The sequence below is a fragment of the Saccopteryx bilineata genome, chromosome 7, assembly GCF_036850765.1.
Source record: "Saccopteryx bilineata isolate mSacBil1 chromosome 7, mSacBil1_pri_phased_curated, whole genome shotgun sequence".
NCBI classification, from domain to species: Eukaryota; Metazoa; Chordata; class Mammalia; order Chiroptera; family Emballonuridae; genus Saccopteryx; species Saccopteryx bilineata.
The window spans coordinates 80,026,855-80,052,893 of record NC_089496.1 but is presented as its reverse complement, the minus strand read 5'-3'; the positions used below and the strand labels follow the sequence as shown (position 1 = coordinate 80,052,893).

Sequence of the window (26,039 nt, the reverse complement as noted above, 5' to 3'; positions counted from 1 at the left end):
CCTGCTCTGGATGTTGCCTGACCAGGCGGTGGTGCAGTGTCGGACTGGGATGTGGAGGACTCAGGTTCGTGACCCCTGAGGTCGCCAACTTGAGCGCAGGCTCATGTGGTTTGAGCAAAAAAAGCTCACCAGCTTGGATCCAAGGTCACTGGCTAGAGCAAGGGGTTACTTGGTCTGCTGAAGGCCCGCAGTCAAGGCACATATGAGAAGGCAATCAGTGAACAACTAAGGTGTCACAACAAAAACTGATGATTGATGCTTCTCATCTCTCTCTGTTCCTGTCTGTCTGTCCCTATCTATCCCTCTCTCTGACTCTTTCTCTGTCTCTGTAAAAAATAAATAAATAAATAAGAGGCTCTGGATGTTTCAATTCTCCAAAGATTTACTTTTGCTTCTGTCAGGTAGTTCAACTAGCTGCATTAGAATTCCTAGGTAACTTTAAATAAAACAATCAAGGACCGAGAGTCTGAAAGCTGGCTCAGGCCTAAGGGCCAGTCTACATCTCATTGCTCTCATGCCAAGGGGTAGCTCCTTGAAGTGGAACTGAAAGCCTGGGGTTTTACCAAGGCCCTTCTTCCTTGGTGGTTCCTGTATAGAAGTTTACTTTAGGAATTTTAATATAATTTGCTTAACTCTGAAAATATACCCATTGCCAAGTAAAAAATGGGGAAAGCAAGTTAATGTACAAACCGAATTTATTAATCATGGATTTACTGAGCAGTTTATTTTAAATTATCCATAGCTTAACGCTGACATCTGATTTGGTAGAGAAATGCCATTTTTATCAAGATAATACTTCTGCAAGGTAAATTTAATCCTTGAAGTAGCACATTTTCTAATTCTCCAATAGGGTTTGGTTTTACTTAGCTATCAAAGTTAAAACTATAAATTTATACTTCACAATGGGCACAGAATTTTCTTTATGCACACAGCATGCCCCCCTTCCCTGCAGAGGAACATTCCACCCCCTATGAGGGTGCCTGAAACCTCAGACAGTAGCGAACCTCGTCAGCCTCAGCTCTGCCAGATGTGGCCACAGCTGCAGCATCAGCAGACACAGCCTCTCAAGTTATCTTCACAGTTTTCAGTCCAAACCTGTTCCTGAGTTTGTAAACCATCCTTTACTTACAGTAAACAGTTGGCCTGGTCTCTCATTTTAAGGAATCCCTTAAAGTGCTTGTATGGGCTCAGTATTTCCTGGCACATTTGCTGTCTTCCACCCACAAATTGAATGCCTTTTCTGTCTTATCAAAGCACTTACGCACACTGTGGCCATAACTTTTGCAGTTTGAGGTGCGACAGCAAAACTAGCACAAATTTCTTTTTCCGTATTCACAATTTCAGATAGAAAATTTGTTCTTATTGTAGATCTTAGCAACCTTAGCATATGATTTTCTTCCTTATTATGATGAAAACTTTCATCTTTTCATTAAAGGAAGCGCTCTACCGCTTCTCTCCAGCATATGCAATTGCCAGAACCGGTTCTCTCACATTTGGGGAGCACTAAGTAAAATCAGGGTTACCTGAACACGAGCACTGCTGCCTGCAACGATCTGATAATGGAGACCGCTCCTGCCTACAGACCAGGAGAGCACACAGCACGGATGTCCTGGAAGGACTCTCACATCCCAGGTGGGGCGGAGTAGGGCGGCGCAAGATTTCACCAGGCTGCTCAGAAAGGGGTGCGATCGAAAGCGTATGAATTGTTTATTTCTTAAATTTTCCATTTAATATTTTTGGACCGTGGTTAACTGTGGATAACTGAAACTACAAGAGCAAAACCGTGGATACGGGGAAACTCTTTAATTCCTTTTAAGTGCTCTGGTTCTTCGTGCTGAAATAGCTTAACTTCCAGAAATTTGGTTGCCAGATCACAATTGTCAGAGTTCTCCTAAAGGTAAAGATTTCAATAGAAAAAGATCTATACACATATATCTTATTATATTCATAAAACAATGTTTCATCAGGCTAACAAAAGAACAAAAAGTATAATCATAATTAACAGCTTCAAAAAGCCCTTAAATCACTGTGACTTTCTGTGCAAAAGACAAGCAGTAAAATGGGGTCACAGAGCCATTAACCAGAGAGCTACGTAGTTCTCCCATAACAGCAACCCATATTCTAAAAAAGCTGGCATTTTATGAACTCTTTGGAGGCTCATGTGGAATTGAATGCTCATAAAGGAACTGAGTGCTTTCGGGCCAGGGAGGAACAAATTAAAAATACTGAAAGGATCTTCTAGGGTAATGTATACTGTTGACAGTGATTTTAGAGATAGTCATAAAAAAAGTGTTAAAGATATTGAGGGGGCCCTGGCTGGTTGGCTCAGTGGTAGAGCGTCGGCCTGGCGTGCGGAAGTCCCGGGTTCGATTCCCGGCCAGGGCACACAGGAGAGGTGCCCATCTGCTTCTCCACCCCTCCCCCTCTCCTTCCTCTCTGTCTATCTCTTCCCCTCCTGCAGCCAAGGCTCCATTGGAGCAAAAGATGGCCCGGGCACTGGGGATGGCTCCATGGCCTCTGCCCCAGGCGCTGGAGTGGCTCTGGTCGCGACAGAGCGACGCCACGGATGGGCAGAGCATCGCCCCCTGGTGGGCGTGCCGGATGGATCCTGGTCGGATGCATGCGGGAGTCTGACTGCCTCCCTGTTTCCAGCTTCAGAAAAATACAAAAAAAAAGGGAAAAGGGGGGAAAAAAAAGATATTGAGGGAAAATTCCGGCTATCTCATAATAACGAGTACCAATCTGGAGATCTACAAATGGTTTGTTGAAAAATAAAACAGGAAAAAGTAAGCTAAGAAGGCAGACTGGACAAGTCTAGGAAAGGAGGCAAACAAATATAGACATAATTCAATCATAGCAAAAGAAAATGAGATGGTCCTTTCCAAGACCAAACAGTGGTGGTATTTACCTATATAAGCTGAAGCCTAGAACAACAGTGCAGCTTCCATATATTCGTTATTTAGTAATAGACAAGAAAAATATTTTTCATTTGTTATAAAAGGACAATTTTATATCAAAAGCTAGAAATATTTACTCAATGCAAATTCCAAAAGAAACCCAACTTAACACACAGAAAAAATGGGGTAGACAGTATTCCCATGGTATTTTTGTTTGTTTGTTTTTAATCTATATACAGGCTCAAGCTCTGCGGTTATGGGTTTTTTCATTTTTCTTAAAAACAAAACTACCAACCCTCAAGTTAACTAAAGATATATCTAGGCTCGTAGAGGCAATCTGCTCCTTGTAACAGGCTGCTCTGTAGTTTCTTCTGCTTTGGACTTCTCCACTGGATTAATGCCTCTGTTTTCTTTGTCTCTCCCATGTGACTTTTTATGCTGTGGGATGTAAGGGGAGAAATTAAGTCAATATAAAGTAATATTTGATACATATTAGCTCTGCTCTATTTTCAAAGTTCTCTGGATCATTGGAAAGAAATTAAATGTGGAAAACTTCCAAAAAGGCTCAGTACAAGTTTGAACCAACAATATGTCTGGCAAGTAGAAATGAATGCCTGCTTCATTTTACCACCAATGGAAGGAGTGAGGTGAAAATAATACTAATTCTATATGCTATTCCAAGACATAGTTACAGAATTTACTGTAGTAGAACAGTGATTTTCAATAAGGAGCAATTTTGTCCCCCTTCCCTCACCCTAGGGGACATTTCATAATGCCTGAAGACATTTTTTGATGTTAAAACTAGGAGATGCTACTACCACTAGAAGTAGGCAGAAGCCAGGGATACTGCTAAACATTATATAATACTTAGTTCACAGGACAAGCCACCACAACAAAGGACTGTCCAGCTCAAAATGTCATTTAGTGCTGCTGTGAAGAAATCCTGTAGGAAAACGAAAATTTGCTATTATTCCAAAAAAAAAAAAAGCAATACTGTTTTTTGAGTTTTTTTGTGACAGAGACAGAGAGAGGGACAAATAGGGACAGACAGACAGGAAGGGATAGAGATGAGAAGCATCAATTCTTTGTTGTGACACCTTAGTTATTCATTGATTGTTTTCTCATATGTGCCTTGACCAGGGGGCTACAGCATACTGAGTGACCCCTTGCTCAAGCCAGTAACCTTGGGCTCAAGCTGGTGAGCTTTGCTCAAACCAGATGAGCCCGCGCTCAAGCTGGCAGCAACCTTGGGGTTTCAAACCTGGGTCCTCCACGTCCCAGTCCAATGCTCTATCCACTGCGCCACTGCCTGGTCAGGCAAGCAATACTGTTTTAAGCAGAAAATCCAATATATGAGCTACCTTAAGAAAATTTTTGAAAAACTATTTTATCTTTTATTTAAACTTATTTCATATTTCTCATTTAAGACTGTATTTCATTGAAATCCTCAATGAAATGCTTTAAGAGACAGTTGACGATCACTGTAAAATCTGTCATCAATATTGAGACAAATCATAAACCTATTTTAGAGTTTTAAACCCAGAAAACTTCCCCCATCAGACTACTATCAGGGGAAAAAAACAATTTCTAGTCTTCGGCTGAAGGTCTAAAATGCAATCCCAAATTTTTCCTAGTACTTTAGGGACTTCCTTGCCATAGTTGAACCACTAAGTTTGGCCTTCAAAATGCCTTAAACAGTAATAATGAACAGATTTCCAGACAGTAATGAGCTTCTTTTAACTTCCCCCATTTTATTAACTTTGTAAGATAGAAGGACTAAAATCTGGAAAGAAATATAAAGAGAGTTCTCTACTAGTAAAGAATAAAGTAAAAGAAAGAATTTGGGACTGACCAGGTGATGGCACACTAGATAGAGGGTCAGACTGCAACGTAAAAACCCAGGTTCAAAATCCTGAGGCTACCGGCTTGAGCGTGGGCTCACCAGCTAGATCGCGGGGTCGCTGGCCTGAATGTGGAGTCATAGATGTGATTTCATGTTCGCTGGCTTGAGCAAGGGGTCACTCACCCTGCTGTAGCCCCCAGTCAAGGAACATATGGAAAGCAAGGAACAACTAAGGTGCTGCAACAAAGAATTGATGCTTCTCATCTCTCTCCTTTCCTGTCTGTCTTGTCTGTTCCTCTCTCTGTCTCTGTCACAAAAAAAAAAAAAAAAGTAAGAATTTGGGGATAAAATTGCCTTGAGACAGAAAAAAAGGAATTTAATAGAATCTGAGCCAGCAGTTTTAACAGCCTAAATTAGGGGTGAATCCTGAGACTGGTGGAAAGACCTGCAAGTCTGTTAAGGACAGTTACAAGCATATAGATTTCAGAAGCAGTACTTCCACTGTAAAACGGAGACATCAGTGTCCTGTATAAGGAAATCTTTATTTCAGACTGTCCAGGCTCATATCTTCAAAACCCAGGAGAGGTGCCAGGCAGTTTATAGTGCCACACTCTCAAGTGTTTAAAAGGGGTAGGGCACATCACAGGACTGAATTGCACAAGATCAGGGCAGTTGAGGAGCTTAGGAAATATGGGGGGAATAGTTAACAAGAGTAAAGCCACAGGCAGAAAACATCACTAATTTAACTGAGAAGCCTTTGGTCTCTCAATCTTTTAAACTTCACAGCCTTCCAACTCTGATTTAGAGCAAAGATAGAACCTGGAACTTCCGTGTCAAAGGTGGAGAGAAGAGAAATGACTGCCTTTAGTATCCATTCTGAGGGTGTAGGAAGCAGAAAAGGGATAGTTGAATATCACCAACTGAAGATGGAGATTAAATCAGAATTTACCTTTATTTATCCTAGAGAATCTCTAATCAATTATCCAATTTGTGTAAATAAGCTAAATCAGAGAAGTTAACAAGTCATCCAAAGGGATGACTGAAAATATCCTGCTGTTCCACCTACCAAGAGAACTGCCTTCATGGTGAACGGCAAACGACTGCCTGACACCGGATGAGAGAGGCTATAATCAGGTACCTGGAAAAATGGAACCCCGCCACTTGATAAGCAATCCACATTGGCATCTACAGATGGCTCCTGACTTCGAGGCTTTTCAATGGTGTGCTCCAGAACAGCCTTTTCTTCATCTGAGTCCTAAAATAAACAGCTGGATGAGTGATTAAGTCCAAGCGCTTAAACATCTTTCCAAAAGTAAAGATAGTTTTCTTCTTTGAAAATAATACAATATCCATTGTATAAAAGTTAAACCTCAACAAAATTAATAGAAATTCTACAAAATAATGAAAATAATCCTAATATGTTTTCATATACAGAAGTACCTAAAATAAAATATTAAAAATAGTATTCTCGGCCCTGGCCGGCTGGCTCAGTGGTAGAGCGTCAGCCTGGCGTGCGGGAGTCCTGGGTTCGATTCCCGGCCAGGGCACACAGGAGAAGCGGCCATCTGATTCTCCACCCCTCCCCCTCTCCTTCCTCTCTGTCTCTCTCTTCCTCTCCCGCAGCCAAGGCTCCATTGGAGCAAAGATGGCCCGGGCGCTGAGGATGGCTCTGTGGCCTCTGCCTCAGGCGCTAGAATGGCTCTGGATGCGACAGAGCGACGCCACAGAGGGGCAGAGCATCGCCCCCTGGTGGGCATGCCGGGTGGATCCTGGACGGGCGCATGCGGGAGTCTGTCTGACTGCCTCCCCATTTCCTGCTTCGGAAAAATGAAAAAAGAAAAAAAAAATGGTATTCTCAGAATAATAGGATTATAATTTCTTTTCTATTTTCTTCATTACTTTCTGATTTTCCAACTATTCTATAATTATTATACTTCAGAGCACAGATTTTGGAGCAGGTCTGGGTTCTAATTCCAACTCCATCCTTGTGACTTAGGACAGTATAATTCTTAGTTTCCTCACCTATAAAACAGGGATAGTACTAGTATCCACCTCACCAAGTTACTGAGAATTAGCTGAGTAAATATATGTGTAATGTGTTTAGAACAGTATCTGGAACATAAGCACAACATAAATATTAGATATTAATATTATCTTATCAATTAGTCTAGTAATAAAAAGTAGACAAAATAAACAGGCTTAATGGTCAGACAACTACTATGAATAACAGTAAAATTGAAGGACAAAGAATAAAATTCTTCACATGAAGTTGATGACATCAAGAGCATTTATGGGGGAATTCTAAAATCATAACTCTTTAAATTTTACCTGACTGGTCTGACCAGGCGGTGGCACAGTGGACAGAGCGTCGGACTGGAATGCCGAGGACCCAGGTTTGAGACCCCGAAGGCCGCCAGCTTGAGCGCGGGCTCATCTGGTTTGAGCAAAGCTCACCAGCTTGGACCCGAGGTTTCTGGCTCAAGCAAGGGGTTACTCGGTCTGCTGAAGGCCCACGGTCAAGACACATGTGAGAAAGCAATCAATGAACAACTAAGGTGTCGCAACGAAAAACTGATGATTGATGCTTCTCATTTCTCTCTGTTCCTGTCTGTTCCTATCTGTCCCTCTCTCTGACTCTCTCTGTGTCTCTGTAAAAAATAAATACATAAATAATTACCTGACTGGTGTTTTCTTTTTTGTTTTCTGAACTACTTACCATCATAAACAGATCAGGCTGTGTCCTTTTCAACTGATCAAGTAGCTGTTCACGGGATTCAGTTCTCACCAGTGTCGATGGGTATAAATAATCTTTCCTCTGTGGTGTCGTACCTTTAGTAAACATCATTTAAATGAGAAAAATTGAAGTGTGGGATAGAAGATTTTTCTTTCTTAATGCTAGAACTTAAACTAGTCCTGTCACCCACTTATCAGGCATATATTGTTTACAACTAATATTTCCTAACTTGACAACTGATCTTAAATAGACACAATTTGTTTTCAAGATTCAACCTAACCCAAAACATAAAATGTTACATCTCTGAGACTGTACAAAAGATGTGTTGTAAACTCTGAAAGGAGTCAGAATGGCAGCATTATTGGAATAAGAGTTTTCCCAACATAATCACTTTGATAATCATTTTGCTATAAATTTGATGGGAGTTAAATAAGTATTAACCAGTTTAATTTCTTTATAATGAACTCATGCTCTCATAATTTATATAGGCATTTGCCTTTTTGCTTAAATTTATATTCCTAATTTTATTGAAAACTGAACAAAAATATTACTGAACTCTTGGGGGGAAAATAAGTAGTATTTAGCACCAAATCCTTTTATAATTGCTTTTTAAAAAAGATTTTTATTTACTGACGCAGTGGATAAAGCGTCAACCTGGAACACTGAGGTCACCAGTTTGAAATCCTGGGCTTGCCCAGTCAAGGACCATATGGGAGTTGATGCTTCCTATTCCTCCCCTACTGCTCTCTCTCTCTCTCCCCTCTCTAAAAATGAATAAAAATAAAAATCTTAAAATAAAAGATTTTATTTATTGATTTTACAGAGAGAGTAAAGGTGAGGGGAGCAAGAAGCACCAACTCATAGTTGCTTCACTCTAGTTGCTTGCTTATTATATGTGTATTGACTGGGTAAGTCCAGGATTTCGAACTGGCAACCTGAGCATTCCAAGTCAACATTCTGTCCACTATAGGCCAGCCAACTGCTTTTTTCAAAAGCTTTTAAGTATAATTTATATACTATAAAACTTACTGAGTGATTTTTAGCACATTTCCAGGGTGTGCAACCATTACCATAACCCGATGAATAACTCAGTTACTCATCCTGTGCTAAATAGCTTGTTAAACCTTCTTCCGTGATGGCTTCCCTGAATCAATATAGCCAATATTTGCCACCTCTGACCTCCCAAAATGGTGATTCCTAAATGCCAATCTAACAGCCCATGACAAAATGAGTATACATAAGAAAATGCACAATATGGTGAGCTTTGCATTGAACTAGATTTATTTAATTACAGCCCTCTAATTTTTATTTGAACAAAAAGTAGAGGAATGCAATTAAATAAATTACAGTACTAGACAGATGGTTGGTTTTGTTTTTAAATGTCCTCTTTTAACAAAGCCAGTTCCCTGAATATTTGTAAAATTTAGCTGAATTGTGATACCCAAATTTCTAGAGGGATATGTACCTATCTAATGATATCTAATGCTTCATTAAAGCTACTTTAGGGTTCCAATTTTTCCCTATTTGAATTTGATGATATGTAGTGGTAAATTCCTATCAGGCTCTGGCAGGACCTGGTTTTTCTGAACACCTGGCACTGCATAACACTGAATTCAACTTCAGAAATTGTTACAATCCTATTTCCCTCGAAAGTACCTGTTGGGATGTCCAGTTTCATATCCTCTTGTAGAAAGCAAGTAAGCTTAGTTAAACCAATTTTTATGGTTTTATTAAGTTCTAGACTTTGTGCCGTTAATTTTTCTTCATCAGTATTTATCTGAACAAGAAAACTGTTATGCTGGTTCTCATTAGCTGCTTTATGTCCGCTTAATTTTTCAGTAATCTCTGAACTTGAAGCCTTACAATCTTGGTTTACAACCTGTAAATGATGCAAATGAGCTTTTATTATTAAAATCAAAGTTGTCAATGCTTTTAAACAATACAGTATGTCATTTCTCCTTACCTTGAAATTTCCCGTCAAGTTTTAAAAACACATGCAAAAGTAGAGAGAATAGAATTAACCCCCTTATATTCACTACCCAGCCTCAACTTTTATCAACACATGGGCTATAGATCAAACAAGGCTGGTGTTTGCTCGTTCTCTCCGCCAATATTATTTTGAAACAAATCCTGATTCATTTTGTCCATTTACTTCAGCATACACCTCTAAAAGCTTTATAAGACCATTCTTACATCAAAAAAATTAACCACTGATTTCTTTATATCAAATATCTAATCAGTGTCCAAATCTCACCAGTTGTCTCAAGTATTTCACAACTTGTTTGATTCAGAATTTATTAGTTTTGGTTGGTATGTCTTAGGTAGGTGACGGTATACCATATTTCCCCATGTATATGATGCACCTTTTCTCGAAAAACATGGGGTCTAAAAACTGGGTGTGTCTTATACAGTGGTTGTAGATGTTTTTAGTTGCATTTCCCGCTTTTTCGCGCTTTTTTTGCTCATTGTTGAAGACAGTGATTTGTCATCAGACACAGATGAGAACAAGCAATGGATGGGAGTTTTGACAGTGATGAGGAGTTGTATGAATTTTATGATGAATAAAACTTGAGTTCAATAACTGTATGTAATAATTTTTTTTTCAAATTTTGGGTCCCAAAATTAAGATGCATCTTATACATGGGGGAATACGGTAATTTACCATCCAAACTGAAATACTTTTCAGAGTGAAAAGGGCCATTCTTAATTTCCCTAATGCAACGATGTAAACAAGGACTGTTCCAAGCAAACTAGGACATAAGGCTCTCTAGTCTTAACAATCTTTTGATATAGGTCTATCAGTCCTTATAATTTTCTTCTTGAAAATAATTGTTGTTGAAGAAACAACAATTGCTCTACTGAATATCTCAAATTCTGGCTTTGGTCAATTGCATCTCTAGGCAGTATTTTCATATGTTTGTTTGTCTTCTATATTTTCTACAAACTAGTTAGATCCAAAGGCTTCATATAAATTAGGTTTAATTTTTTGGCAAGAATACTTCTTAGGTGGTACTGAAAGCACATAACACCTGGTTGTGTGATGTATTTTAACCTGTTGTAGCAATTACTCTTTTTATGCTCATTTTACACCATCTTTAAACAGGGGAGTTTCATTAGGTTAGCTCCTGTCATTATGATCTCACTGATCTCTAATAGCTTCCTTAATGTTCGATATGACAAGATCTCTAGGCTCATCTGGTACATTTCCTGCTTCAAACCTAAAATCAGCTATTTTTCCATTAACCTTGTTTTTTTTGGTGAAAATAGCTTATACAGCTTAAAATACTTAAATTCTTTTACATAATTCCTAAGAATATTAGTGAAATTCTGTTATCGCACAGAAAGAAAAATTAAGCCCACAAAGAGTTCACGTAAGTGTTAAATTCAAGTAAACACACAAACCTAACCAGTGTCCTTTGAGCAACCAGAACAGCATCCACAATACTTGAAGCAATCATAGAATTAAATGTACTAAAGAAAAGTATATATAATAGAAAGTACTATATATCTAAAGACAGTTTTTTGGGTTTTTTTTACAGAGACAGAGAGAGTCAGAGAGAGGGACAGACAGACAGGAACGGAAAGAGATGAGAAGCATCAATCATCAGTTTTTTGTTGTGGCACTTTAGTTGTTCATTGACTGCTTTCTCGTATGTGCCTTGACCGGGGGACTACAGCAGACCAAGTAACCCCTTGCTCAAGCCAGTGACCTTGGGTCCAAGCTGGTGAGCTTTTTGCTCAAACCAGATGAGCCTGTGCTCAAGCTGGTGACCTTGGGGTTTCGAACCTGGGTCCTCCACATCCCAGCCTGACACTCTATCCACTGTGCCACCGCCTGGTCAGGCAAGACAGAGTTTTCCTTTTTTTTTTGAGATTTTATTTATTCATTATAGAAGGAGAGAGAGAGAGAGAGAGAGAGAGAGAGAGAGACAGAAGGGGGGAGGAGCAGAAAGCATCAACTCCCATATGTGCCTTGACCAGGCAAGCCCAGGGTTTTGAACCGGCAACCTCAGCGTTTCCAGGTTGACGCTTTATCCACTGCGCCACCACAGGTCAGGTGCAAGACAGGGTTTTCTGAACTAAAGGAACTAACAAGTCAAAAACCAAGAATAGAAACAAATCATATAAACGTTAAATAATTTTGAGATCTAGAAGACATATAAATGAAATAAGAGCTCAACCAGGCGGTGGCGCAAAAGATGGAGCGTTGGTCTGGGATGCAGAAGGACCCAGGTTCAAGACCCCGAGGTCGCCAGCTTGAGCATGGGCTCAACTGGTTTGAGCAAAAGCTCACCAGCTTGGTCCCAAGGTCGCTGGCTCAAGCAAGGGGTTACTCAGTCTGCTGAAGACCCGCGGTCAAGGCACATATGAGAAAGCAATCAATGAACAACTGAGGTGTTGCAACAAAAAACTGATGACTGATGCTTCTCATCTCTCTCCGTTCCTGTCTGTCCCTATCTGTCCCTCTCTCTGACTCTCTCTCTGTCTCTGTAAAAATAAATAAATAAATAAATAAAAAGAAATAAGATCATGGATAAGCATACCAACTATTAGACACTTAAAAATTTAAGTCATTTATTATATATAAAAATGTCATTTGTTGGCCCTGGCTGGTTGGCTCAGCAGTAGAGCGTCGGCCTGGTGTGCGGGGAACCCGGATTCGATTCCTGGCCAGGGCACATAGGAGAAGCGCCCATTTGCTTCTCCACCCCCCCCCTTCCTCTCTGTCTCTCTCTTCCCCTCCCGCAGCCGAGGCTCCATTGGAGCAGGGATGGCCCGGGCGCTGGGGATGGCTCCTTGGCCTCTGCCCTGGGCGCTGGAGTGGCTCTGGTCGCGGCAGAACGACCCCCACCCCCAGAGGGGCAGAGTGTCGCCCCCTGGTGGGCAGAGTGTTGCCCCTGGTGGGCGTGCTGGGTGGATCCCGGTCGGGCGCATGCGGGAGTCTGTCTGACTGTCTCTCCCGTTTCCAGCTTCAGAAAAAAAAATAAATTAAAAAAAAAAAAAGTCATTTGTTTTTAGCCAAGAATATTTAATTTGTTGATTATTGCTATTCTCCCTAAAATAGGTACCAGTTACAAAGTTATTACCTTCAATAAGTTCTGAATTTCCTCTTCTCTTTTATTTAAGCAAGATACCCACTGTTCAGGAAAACAAAGTGCATTTGTGTTCAGAGTCTCACATTTCTGTTCAGTCTCTCGAGATGTTCTTCCAAGGTCGATATTGAGTTTATCACAGAGTTTCATACACTCTTCAACCAATTTTGAACCTTCTTGGTTAAGATGTCTGAGTTCCTGTGATAAGCCATCAGAATCAGCACAAAATTTTGTGCTGTGGGAAGTTGTTTTGATGATTATATCCTTAGATTTCCTATAGGAAAATAGTACAACATGGTTAAAAATGGAAAACTAAGACTCAAGGAATACATAATTTGCCTAAGATCACACAGCTCAAAAATGGCATATTTAAACCCAGGCAGTCTGGCCCAGAGGTGAGGAACCCCACCTTCAAGCAGAGGACTGGCAACAGTGGGGTATGCCTGGCAAAGGAACAAACAGGAAATAAAGAGAGACATCTTTAACTTATCTCAGTGTCTCAGTGTTGGGTAACCGCTACCATTTCATAGGGACCAAAAAGAATCAAAGTCCAGAGAGGGCAGGTATTCCCAACTAGGGACAGCAGAGTCTATCTCCCTTGGCCTCTAGCCCTCACTGGCAACGACATCCGGGTCTATGGGTGTGCTCTGCCTGTCTCTGGTGACAGTATAACTGGTCCTTGTCCCAGTCAGAGGCTGATGCCATGCCCCATCTGGCTGCCTAGCCCCTCACGGCCTGATGCTGAGTAACATCCTGCAGGTGTCACAAGGTTGACCAGCAGGATTTCCCACAGACCGCAGGTGTGCTGGACAAGCCTGCTCGATACTCTGTCCAGCTCAGCTGTTGGATTGCTCATGACAAACAAACATGTTTCTGTGAGTTCTGTACACTGCAGCTAGGGTCTACTCAGCTCTGGGCCCCTAGAAACAGATGTCCTGGGCCTGCGGGGCTAGAGGCCAGATGTGGATCATACCTGTGAAGTCACTTGAATAAATGTCTCCCTATAAGATCTGTTACAGGTAATAACACTAAATGTTTCCATTTGTCATTCTGGCTCCAATTTGTCAGGCCAGAAAACAGAACGTTGTGGCCAAGGCAGGGGCCCAAGGTCCCTGTGGAGACTAGGACTGGTCCATGATAAAGTTTACACTGTCTTTTGGTGGAATGAGAAACCTACAGAAAATGGAGGGAAATGGAAGTGGCCACCTGCCTTCTTTTGAAAGAGACCATCCTGCCATCTGAGTTTCAACCTGGAACACTGAGGTTGCCAGTTTGACACCCTGGGCTTGCCGGGTCATAGTCCATACAGCAAGTAATCAATGAACTAAAGTGAAGCAACTATGAGTTGATACTTCTCATTCCCCCCACCTCTCTCTCTCTCTCCTTTCTCTGGAAAATCAATGAATAAAATCTTAAAAAATAATTTTTTCCTACTCCCTTTGTATTAAAATGTCCTTTTTAAAAATATGAAATTATGCTGATTGCTTCAGAGCCCATGTTCTCAGTCTTTGACTCTGAGAAGGGATGCTTTGGCCAGTGTCTTTTCACAGCAAACTGACATTATTTCTGCCTTAGATGGCCTTTGAAAATGTCTTTTCTCAGTCTTTCTTGGCCTTCGTCCAGATATGATGCTTTACTTGTACCTCTTAGGATGTTAACTATATAAACATTAAAATGAAATCTGACTACATGTTTTTCCCCATACTAGATTATGTTATTTAAGGGCATCTACAGTCTCTAGTCTAGTCCCTAAACTGTCCATAGTCAATCACTCTGTTTTTAAGCGGTTTTGTCTTGCTTATGACATATATCATAAAAAATTATAAAGCTTATAAAACAAGTCGACTATAAAGTTTTGTAATAATTTTTTAAAATAAAATTCGTGTGACAAACAATACATATGGCACACAGAGATAACAGAAACATAACCCTGACATAAAACTAACGTCGGTTAGAATATATATTTAAAATTCATCAGTGCTTCCTCCTCTCAGTAAGGTTCCCTATAATAGCATTCAAAGTCATTATATAGCAACAGAGAATTAAACTTTGGGGTATGGAAGTTACCCTCTACTACCACTAGATGGTACACCATGAGAGTAAACCAAATAAGTGAACCGATAAGTTAAAAACCAAAGGTCGGCCTGACCAGGCGGTGGCACAGTGGATAGAGCGTCGGACTGGGATGTGGAAGGACCCAGGTAAGAGACCCCAAGCTCTCCAGCTAGAGCGCGGGCTCATCTGGTTCGAGCAAAGCACACCAGCGTGTACCCAAGGTCCCTGGCTTGAGCAAGGGGTTACTCGGTCTGCTGAAGGCCCGCGGTCAAGGCACATATGAGAAAGCAATCAATGAACATCTAAGGCAGGGGTCTCAAACTCAACTCAGCATGTGGGCCGCAGAGCAAGATCACAGCCGTTTGGCGGGCCGCACTAGGTCTACAAAAGGCAACTGTTACTCAACACTTTTCTCACTGCAGTTGAAAACAAAAAAAAATCAGTACAACAAGCACAATCGTACATGCAGTTTACTCAGTGTCACAAAACGACCAGATACTGTAGTTCGCATTACAACTGCTGTTAACTAAGCTAATATCTAGCTAGGATGCTAGAGAAATGAAAAATACAAGTAGGCCCCTAGGCTTACTTAATTTTATCCAAAATATTTTGAACTTCGTGGATTAGTCTGCGGGCCGCACAAAATTGTTCGGCGGGCTGCATGCGGCCCGCGAGTTTGAGACCCCTGATCTAAGGTGTTACAGTGTGCAACAAAAAATTAATGATTGATGCTTCTCATCTCTCTCTGTTCCTGTCTGTCTGTCCCTATCTATCCCTCTCTTTGACTCTCTCTCTGTCTTTGTAAAAATAAGTAAATAAACAAAGTTCAACCATACTTTAAGTTAAAATTATTGAAAAGTGGTAAACTTGGAGACTATCAATACAAATCTATCCGCAAGAAATAACCTAGTAGGAAGATGAAACTTATGTATAAGTGACTACAAACTGACAATAAATGCCAAAGCAGTGTGTCTCACACTTCAGTATACATAAATCCCCTAGATTCCTGGGCCCCACTCCTGGTAGACAATGCCAGGAAGACAAAAATAACTTGCGTAGGCTTTAAAGAAAATATACCATAGTTCCCTTCCCATTATTATTTTTTGATTGATTGATTGATTTTAAAGAGAAAGAAACATGGATTTGTTGTTTCACTTATTTATGCTTTTATTGGTTGATTCTTGTTATGTGCCCTGCCAGGGGATAGAAATGGCAACCTTGGCATATCAGGAGGATGCTCTAACCAACTAAGCAGTTTCCTTCCCATTTCAATCCTATTCCCTTCAAAGCTATGTAAGAAGACTGACCAGGTGGTGGCCAGTGGATAGAGCATTGACCTGGGACGCTGAGGATCCAGGTTCAAAACCCAGAGGTTCCTGGCTTGAGCATGGGGCTTGAATGTGGGGCCGCTAGCTTAAGTGTGGGATCATAGATATGACCCCATGGTCGCTGGCTTGAGCCCAAAGGTTGTTGGTTTGAGCAAGAGGTCACTGGCTTGGGGGGAGCCCCCAGTAAAGGCACATATAAGAAGCAACCAGTAAACAGCTAAAGCGACACAGCTACCAGTTGATGTTTCTCATCTCTCTCCTTTCCTGTCTGTCTCTTTCCCTTAAAAAAAAAAAAAAAAAAAAAAAAAAAAGAAAAGGATGGAAGTAGACAGAAATCCTTAAGTCTAGACACTTGGAAAACAAAGTAGGGAAACACTTTCCAGATTCAGATTTTATAAAGAAGAATTCACAATGGAACATGATATAATGAACAGTATCAACAAAAGGACTGAAAAAAATAAATGATAGGAGCTAGCTAGGTAGTAAGAGAGGTGAAAGCCAGAATTCTAGAGCAGCACTATTCAATAGAAATACGTGAATGACATATGCAATTTGAAAGCTTCTAGAAACATCAAATGAACAAACACCTCACAGACAACAGTATGGTGGTTACCAGAGAAAAAGGGGGTAGAGAGAGGTTGAAGAGGTAAAGGGGTCAAATATATGGTGACGGAAGGAGACTTGACTTTGGATAGTGAGCACACAATCTTAATTAGTAGGAAGAGGTAAAGAGAGTCTTATACACTGAAAACTAAAACCATTGCTCAACAAAATGAGTAAATACATGAAACACCATCCCATATGCAAGTATTGGAAGATTAACTGTTGGTAAAGGTAGTAACATGCCCTGAAGCAAAATAAAGTCTCAGCGCAACCCCATCCAAATTCCAAAGGAAAAGTCCACCCTCTAAATTCTTATAGAAATACCGGGAAACGACTCAGCTTCACTATCTGAAAACTTATTACAAAGCTACCATAATGAAAACAAACTCCTAACAAAAAGATAGAAAGCAAGACCAATGGAACAGAATTGAAATCTAGATATAAACCAAAACATCTTTGACCAATTTATTTTCAACAAGGGGGCCAAGACTGTCTCATCCATTAGAAGTGTTTCTCACCAAATGGTGCTGGACAACTGGATAATAACTCAGAAACGGATGAAGTTGGACCCCTGCTTCACTCCAAATGCAAAATATAACTCATCTGAAAAACTTAAATATGAGAGCTAAACCTATAAAATTCTTAGAAGAAAATACGAAGTAAATCTTCACAAATTTAGGCTTGGCAATATTTTTATATCTGACACAAAAGAAAAAATATCCAGGTCAGAGTTACATGGAGATCAATGGTGACTTTGGGTGATGAACACACAATACAGTATACAGATAATGTGTTAGAGAATTGTACATTTGCAATTTCAGAAGGGTACACTTGAAACCTATATAATTTTATTAACCGGTGTCATCCCAATAAATTCAATAAAAATTTAAATATAAAATAAAAAAAATAAATCATAAAAGTTTTAAACTACTAAAATAAAAATAAGCCTGATCAGGCGGTGGCATAGTGAATAAAGTGTCGAACTGGGATGCAGAGGACCCAGGTTTGAGAACCCGAGGTCGCCAGCTTGAGTGCAGGCTCATCTGGTTTGAGCAAAAGCTCACCAGCTTGGACCCAAGGTCGCTGGATTGAGCAAGGGGTTACTCGGTCTGCTGAAGGCTCACGGTCAAGGCACATATGAGAAAGCAATCAATGAATAACTAAGGTTTTGACACAAAAAACTGATAATTGATGCTTCATCTCTCTCTGTTCCTGTCTGTCTGTCCCTGTCTATCCCTCTCTCTGACTCTCTCTGTGTCCCTGTAAAAATAAATAAATAAATAAATAAATAAAACAAAACAAAATAAAAATAAAGCCTGACTAGCCCTGGCCAGTTGGCTCAGTGGTAGAGCGTCAGCCTGGCGTGCAGCAGTCCCGGGTTTGATTCTTGGCCAGGGCACACAGGAGAAGCGCCCATCTGCTTCTCCACCCCTCACCCTCTCCTTCCTCTCTATCTCTCTCTTCCCCTCCCGCAGCCAAGGCTCCATTGGAGCGGGGTTGGCCTAGGCGCTGAGGATGGCTCTGTGGCCTCTGCCTCAGGCACTAGTATGGCTCTGGTTGCAACAGAGTGACGCCCTGGATGGCAGAGCATCGCCCCCTGGTGGGCATGCTGGCAACAGAGCAACACCCCAGATGGGCAGAGCATCACCCCCTGGTGGGCATGCCGGGTGAATCCCGGTCGGGCGTATGCGGGAGTCTGTCTGACTGCCTCCGTTTCCAACTTCAGAAAAATACAAAAAAAAAAAAAAAGCCTGACTGGAATATATAAGTATGTGAGACTGGAAGGCAAGGAGGCCGTATAAAGTAACATTAAACTCTAATGCAGGAATCAGTAAACTTTTTCTTAGAAGTCCAGATAACAAATATTTTAACTTTAAGGATATATTCTTTTATGTACTTTTGCAGTGAAAAGGCAGCCAAGTATAACGAAAGGCAATATGTAAACAAATAGAAATAGCTGTGTCCAATAAAATTAATTACAATCACAAGCATCCAGCCCACCAGCTAAACCCTGCTCTAATTACTAAGTATATATTTTGTTACTGGCATTTGTTAGACATTGTGAAATTACTTAATATATATTGTAAGATAGATCATATGAGTAAAGATATTGTGAATGAGATCCAGAGTTCTCACTGTCTGAAAGGAAGCACAAGTATGGAATATCTATATCCACGTGTAAACACACACATACTCACTCTCTCTCTGTCAGCTATATTTGGCCTAGAAGAAATGACACCCCAGTAGCAATAAGTATACCTAGTGCCCAGATCACAGCTAGGGCTGAGAAAGTATTAGATGAGCCTAAAACACCTTCCTATACCAGAAAGTAAGAAAATGCTCAAAAATGACAGGGCATATTAGAAGGACAGAGGAGCCAACTTGAAGATGCCTTCACTAGTCAAAACTGGAATAATTTGAGCATCATGATAAGTAACCCAGAGGATAAAAGAATCTGTGAGTACATGCTGACATAAATAAATAAGAATAAACGGGAGGGGAAGGGGAAAACTCTTCCTCTCTGCAGAATGCCAACAAAAGGAAAAGAAATTATGAAATTTAAAAAGAAGATCATTTGGGCCCTGGCAGTCTAGCTCAAAGGATAGAGCGTAGGCTCAGTGTGCAGAAGTTAAAGGTTCAATCCCCAGTCAGGGCACACAGGAAAAGCAACCATCTTCTTCTCTTCCCCTTCCGCTCCCCCTTCTCTCTTTCTTCCAGTCTCGCAGCCAATCGCTCAACTGGTTCGAGCATTGGCCCTGGGCACTGAGGATAGCTCGGCTGGCCCAAGCATCAGCCCCAGACTGGAGCTGCTGCGTGGGTCCCAGTCCGGGTGCATGTGGGAGTCTGTCTCACTAACTCCCCTCCTCTCACTTAAAACAAACAAACAAAAAACACATTTGAGCCTGACCAGGCGGTGGCGCAGTGGATAGAGCATTGGACTGGGATGCCGAGGACCCAGGTTCAAGACCCTGAGGTCGCCAGCTTGAGTGCACGCTCATTTGGCTTGAGCAAAATAAAAAAAAAAGCTCACCAGCTTAGACCCAAGGTCGCTGGCTCAAGCAAGAGGTCACTTGGTCTGCTGAAGGCCCGCGGTCAAGGCACATATGAGAAAGCAATCAATGAACAACTAAGGTGTCGCAACAAAAAACTGATGATTGATGCTTCTCATCTGTCTCCGTTCCTGTCTGTCTGTCCCTATCTATCCCTCTCTCTGTCCCTGTAAAGAAAAAAAAACAAAAACAACACTTTTGACAACCACTATGTTATAGTTTTTTCAGACACATGTGTCAATAGATGCTAAGAGGAAAGAGATACTTTTGTAGTTTCAAAGAATCTCCCCGTAAGTTATTAATTACACAGGAAAAGAGTAACTTTACAGTGGAGAAATCTAGAGGTCAACACTGTAACCAAGTTATCCAAGTTAAATAAATTATCACCAATTATGAGACAAACAAGTATCTTGCACCTCTTGATGTCTGAGATGCAGTAAGAACGTATCAGCCTGACCAGGCAGTGGCGCAATGGATAGTGCATTGGAATGGGATGCAGAGGACCCAGGTTTGAAACCCTGAGGTTGACGGCTTGAATGCAAGCTTATAACAGCTTGAGAACGGGGCCGCTGGCTTGAATAAGGGGTCACTTGCTCTGCTGTAGCCCCCCCCCCCCTGCAGTCAAGGCACATATGAGAAAGCAATCAATGAACAATTAAGGAGCCACAACAAAGGATTGATGCTTCTCATCTCTCTCCCTTCCCGTCTGTCTGTCCCTATGTGTCCCTCTCTCTGACCCTCTCCATTTCTGTCAAAAAATAAATAAAAAAGTAAAATTAAAAAAAAATTAACAACTAAGGAGCCACAGTAAGAACATATCCCTTTTGTTGTATTCTTTTTTTGTGTGTGTGGCAGAGACAGAGAGAGTCAGAGAGAGGGACAGATAGGGACAGGCACACAGAAAGGGAGAGAGATGAGAAACATCAATTCTTCATTGCGGTTCCTTAGTTGTTCATTGATTGATTTCTCATATGTGCCTTGACCAGGGGGCTACAGTGGACCAAGTGACCCCTTGCTCGAGCCAGCAACCTTGGATACAAGCTGGTGAGCCTTGCTCAAACCAGATGAGCCCCCGCTCAAGCTGGCAACCTCAGGGTCTCAAACCTGGGTCCTCTACATCCCAGTCCGACACTCTATCCACTGCACAACCGCCTGGTCAGGCTTGTTATATTCCTGATGAAACAACTAATCATGAAGGCCAACCCCAACTGAGGAATACCAATATTCTATACTCTTGAAAAAAGAAAAGTCATAATAGACAATAACAACGAAACTGCTTCTGATTAAAGGAAACGAAAAAGACATGACATGTGCAATGCCTAATCCTGGATTAAATCCTGGACCAGGAGGAAAATCTTTTTCTTTTCCTATAAAAGAACATTATTAAGACAATAGACAAAATTTGAATTAGCTGTATTAGGTAATAGTAGTTATCTATATTAATTTTTCTGATCTAAAACAATTGTACTATGGTTATTATAAGAGAGTATGCTTGTTTTTAGGAAATATACATTGGAGTTTTTAGGGGAAACATTTTCAGCTAGTTCAGAAAAGATATGTATGTAATATTAGAGGGGAAAGTGAGGCATGGGTGATAAAGCACACAATAAAATGTTAAAGAAGAAATTGGATTGATTGTTTTTGTACTATTTGAAGCTAGTTTATTCTGCAATAATTTTATGCGGAGAAAAGCTAAATAGAACTTTAAAACAGCTTACTGTTCTGTATTTTCTTGGACAATATTAAGTGGTTTCTGGATGTTTTCACACTTTTCCTCCAAAGCACAGAATCTCTTTTCCCAAAGATTGATTAACTGGCCAAGTTCCTGTAAGAAAGGTGTGGGCAAGGGAAGAGTTTGAAATTATGACACTTGAACTTTTCTTCTTCACTAATATAAAATATTTTCCCATAGGTTAAAATAGAACAAATTGCTTATAAAAAATCTTTAACTCCACCTCTCTCCCATAGGGGTTAAGCAGTGGAGGTTGATATTAAAAGGATAACATTTCTTGGATATGTTCTTATTTTTGACACGGATATGAATTCCTTCTCCCTCACCACCACCAAAAGAATCCTTTACTATCCACTAAATTATAGAAATAGTTTTACTGACCAAACAATTCTGTCATGTAGTAATAGCTTCACTAAATAAAACATTCCTTAATAAGACCTTAAGAATATTAGAACTTGTTTTCCCTATGTCTGATATTTAGAGATTATTACTTTCTTGGTTTGAAGGTTTGGTTTTGGCTCATATACTAAGAAATAGCTTATATAGAGGACGATTAAGTCATGAATTACATTTATAGTTAACCTGTAAAAATTAAGAACTGTATTAATTTACTACAATTTAAATGTCAGAGACAGAAATAGTGAGAAAATCAACGAGACAGAAATAGTGAGAAAAAGGTAGGGCACAGTTTATGAGAGTAGCTATTAATTTTACCCTAGGGGGGAAAAATTTATCAAGTTACAATGTAGATACATGTTCCTTTAAATGCTATAACCAGTTTAAAATTTTTTTATTGATTGATTTTAGAAAGAGAAGAAGAAAGGGGGAGTGAAGGAGAGAGATCAATTTGTTCTACTTATTTATGCACTCATTGGTTGATTCTTATATATGCCCTGACCAGGGATCAAACCTGCAACCTTGGAGTATTAGGACAAGGCTCTAACCAACTCAGCTACCTGGCCAAAGGCCATTTTTCTTCTAATTGTATTCCCTAAGGGAATACAATTGTATTCCCCAGTGTCACCTTTCACTGTGATGTGAGGAAAGGATTGTCGGGTTTGCCTTATTTTTCTTAGGATAGGGTTCTTCATGTAGCAGATCCCCAAATATTAACTGATCAAGAAAAGTATTCACAATTATTTTACATTCATTACTGTTATAACTAATAGTAGCTTTGGTATTTTCAGGTTTCTGAATTAGTTATATGGCATTCCAATTGTGTAACAGGGATTATCAAAGATGATAAAACTTTCTTTTGGCACTCCTCAAATCACCCAAATAAGAAACCTGTGAATGGATTTTCTTTATTGTCTTCAGGTCTTCAGTTAAATTTTCACATAGCTTCTCTGATTCAGCCAAGGAAGAAATTGTATTTTCTTGTAGCTCATGAAGATTGTCACACAGTGTACTAAGAAAGCCATCCATTTCCTTTTTCTGATCTTCTATCTTTGAAGAAAAATTAATATTTTTAATTAAAAAAAATTTTTTTGAAAACATACAAAATAGAAAAGGTAGAAAACAGTCTGTAGAGCAAAGTCCTTTTTCTCTCCAGTCCCTAGAGATGTCCCCAGATCCTCCCCAGGTCCTCCCACCTGGGAGATGACTGCTACCATTTTTAAATACTTCCAGAGACATTTTATGTAGAATTAGGGATACATGCATACATGTGTAGACAGACACGTGTATCTTCCTCACCCACCACGTGACAGCATGCTGTGTTACTCGTGAACGGAAACACTCCTCACCCCTCTCATTTTCTTAGATTTGATTCAGCACCCAGTCTCTTCCCTCCTCCAGATTCCTCAGAACCCATGGGTTTAGGATGTACACAAATCTCCAAGGTGTGGCCACAGATAGATTTTTTCTTAAACAACAATTCAATTTTGAGATAACATAACATTTGTTACCTTATTAGCCAGTCTGAGTGAAGTCTTGAAAATAGGCAATAGTTGACTATTGATATTCAGTATAGCCAGTACAGCTGGGGATAAAATTGTTTCCAGAGAATTTAGAAGGTCTGTCTTAAGTACATTCTGGTTTAAAAACAAAAACAAAAAGTTTTTAAAAATAATATCTTCACTTCCATAAAACTGGCTTTTAAATATCTTAAATACTTCATTAACTTAAACACATGCATATTAAAATTCTAAGTATCCATCTTCTATTATAGAGCCTATTTGTTACTAGAGTTTATAAGCTGCATAAATCACTTAATCCTGCCCACAGTAATGAAGAAAATGGTCAGTTACTATTAGAATAGATTCCTAACAGTCGAATGCAACTAAAGTCAGAAGAATTCAGAAGAGGGGAGAATGATAGTTATTTGATAAAATTTCAATATTGCAAACAGAGGAAAACTTTAAAAACCTACAAGTAAAAAAAACAAAAAAACCCTACAAGTACATTTTAACAAAATAAATTCCAAATAAGTTTAGGTTATTAGTCAAAAAGACTGAAATAAAAAAAGCCTTCAAAAGTACACTTTGGGCTAGAGGTATTTAGCCTTGAGGACCACATGACTTATACCGCCACCATATCAGAGTAACCTGTGAGGTTCTTATTCTTGTCAAGGCATATGGGAACTTGAAAATGTAGTATAGATTAAGAATTTCTTTTCTTTTCTTTCTTTTTTTGTTTTTTGTATTTTTCTGAAGCTGGAAACGGGAAGAGACAGTCAGACAGACTCCCACATGCGCCCGACCGGGATCCACCCGGCATGCCCACCAGGGGGCGATGCTCTGCCCCTCCGGGGCATCGCTCTGTTGCGACCAGAGCCACTCTAGCGCCTGGGGCAGAGGCCAAGGAGCCATCCCCAGCATCCGGGTCATCTTTGCTCCAATGGAGCCTCGGCTGCGGGAGGGGAAGAGAGAGACAGAGAGGAAGGAGAGGGGGAGGGGCGGAGAAGCAGATGGGCGCTTCTCCTGTGTGCCCTGGCCGAGAATTGAACCCGGGACTTCTGCACGCCAGGCCGACGCTCTATCACTGAACCAACCGGCCAGGGCGTGGATTAAGAATTTTTATAAAAAAGAAGAAAAAATCCTGACCTAGGCTCCTTTTATGAGAAACTATAACAGAAATTATTAGTAAATACTTAAAAGCATCAGCCTGGCATGCAGAGGACCCAGGTTCAAAACCCTGAGGTCACTGGATTGAGCACAGGCTTACCAGCTTGAGTGCTGGGTCGCCAGCTTGAGCACAGGATCCCAGACATGACCCCATGGTCTCTGGCTTTAGCCTAAAGGTCGCTGCCTTAAGCAAGAGGATACTAGCTTGGCTGGAGCCCACCCCTCCTCCCCATCGCCCAGTCAAGGCACATATGAGAAAGCAATCAATAAACAACTAAGGTGCCACAACTATGAGTTGATGCTTCTCATCCCTCTCCCTTCCTGTCTGTTGGTTTTCTCTCTTTCTCTCACTAAAAAAAAATAAAATAAAAAAGGAAAGGAAGGAAAAAGAAAAGAAAAAAGAAAAGAAGAGGAAAGGAGAAGAGGAAAGGAGAAAGGAAAGGAGAAAGAAAAGACTACTGGTATTCACTGTGTAAGAAGAACCAGCATTCTAATTTAAACTTATTCAGTAGGAGCAGCGGTCATCTCTTTGACTAAAGCAATGTTTTGTGTTTTTTTTAAGATTTTATTTATTGATTTTTAGAGAGAGAGAAATGGGGGCGGTGAAGAAGTGAGAAGCATCAGCTTGTAGTAGTTGCTTCTCACATATGCCTCGACTGGGCAAGCCTAGGGTTTCAAAGCGTCAACCTCAGCCTTCTAGATTGACGCTCTATCCACTGCGCCACCACAGGTCAAGCACTCAAGCAATGCTTCTAATTTGGTATAAAACTTGGTGGGAAAACATCAATAAATACAGGTATCATTTAGTGAATGAAACAATTTCCAAAAACTCAGTATTGACAGCATTTTTTAACTTTGTCAAATTTAGATGATTGAAGAAATCTATCAAATAATGTCATACAGGCACTGAATCTAGGCAGAGTGTTAGCTAACATTTATAGTATCTATGGTACTTGGAAAATGTTTAACAAATATCATTATACGTAAAAATGGGAGGCGGAGAGCCTGCACAAAGATATGGGCAAGAACTTCCTGGACAAATGATACCACCACAAAATAAAGAATATACACAAATCATGTATGGAGGAAATAAAATTAAGTATTAGATGAGTGACTTCTATAGAACTATGAAAAAAAAAAAGCCTACAGTTATGACCCAGAAGGGCTTGATCGCACAGACCTGAACTTAGAATTCTATACTCTAAGTTCTTTTTCTTGCACGTTTCTCTATATTACTGTAGTTTTAAAATTAACTACATCTTATCTCCTTCTGGTTGAGTCAGTGTAACATTAGCAGGACCATTCCAGGATGACTGCAGAAAGAATAATTTACCTATTTTTAAGCCAAATGGCAATTCATGAGTCCCATGAATTCATCTGGAATGAAACCTACCCTTTTCAGTTACTAGAAGGTTTATAACTCCTACTTCTAATGTGATAAAATATAGGTGCAAAAATGTTTCAAAGGTTAGTTACATGCATTTGGAAATTAATCTTTCTATGAAAGAAAAACAGTGAAGATTTGTCTTTACAATATAAATTTACTCTCTGAAAATGATAGGTTTATCACTGTGTCTAGTAAAGCTAAGATGAAAAAATAGTTAACATCGTTTTTGAAGACTTAGCAAATGTTACCTTT

General features: G+C 40.2%; 1 protein-coding gene across 2 annotated transcripts in view; it reads right to left on the bottom strand.

The window, feature by feature from the left end:
* Positions 1–722: 722 nt before the first annotated feature.
* The window catches only part of KIF11 (kinesin family member 11), a 59,096-nt gene continuing 33,779 nt past the window's right edge, over positions 723–26,039 (bottom strand). Inside the window, exons 15-22 of one of the 2 annotated variants that reach the window (XM_066239729.1) lie at positions 23,243–23,368; positions 22,623–22,781; positions 21,322–21,428; positions 12,562–12,841; positions 9,131–9,353; positions 7,457–7,569; positions 5,807–5,995; positions 723–3,335 (exon numbers count right to left, since the gene is read on the bottom strand). In XM_066239729.1, coding sequence (XP_066095826.1) covers positions 3,216–3,335; positions 5,807–5,995; positions 7,457–7,569; positions 9,131–9,353; positions 12,562–12,841; positions 21,322–21,428; positions 22,623–22,781; positions 23,243–23,368 — 1,317 coding nt within the window. In that variant the 3' untranslated portion in view covers positions 723–3,215. The remainder of the gene's footprint in view (positions 3,336–5,806; positions 5,996–7,456; positions 7,570–9,130; positions 9,354–12,561; positions 12,842–21,321; positions 21,429–22,622; positions 22,782–23,242; positions 23,369–26,039) is intronic. The other variant, XM_066239730.1, reaches the window with a different exon arrangement.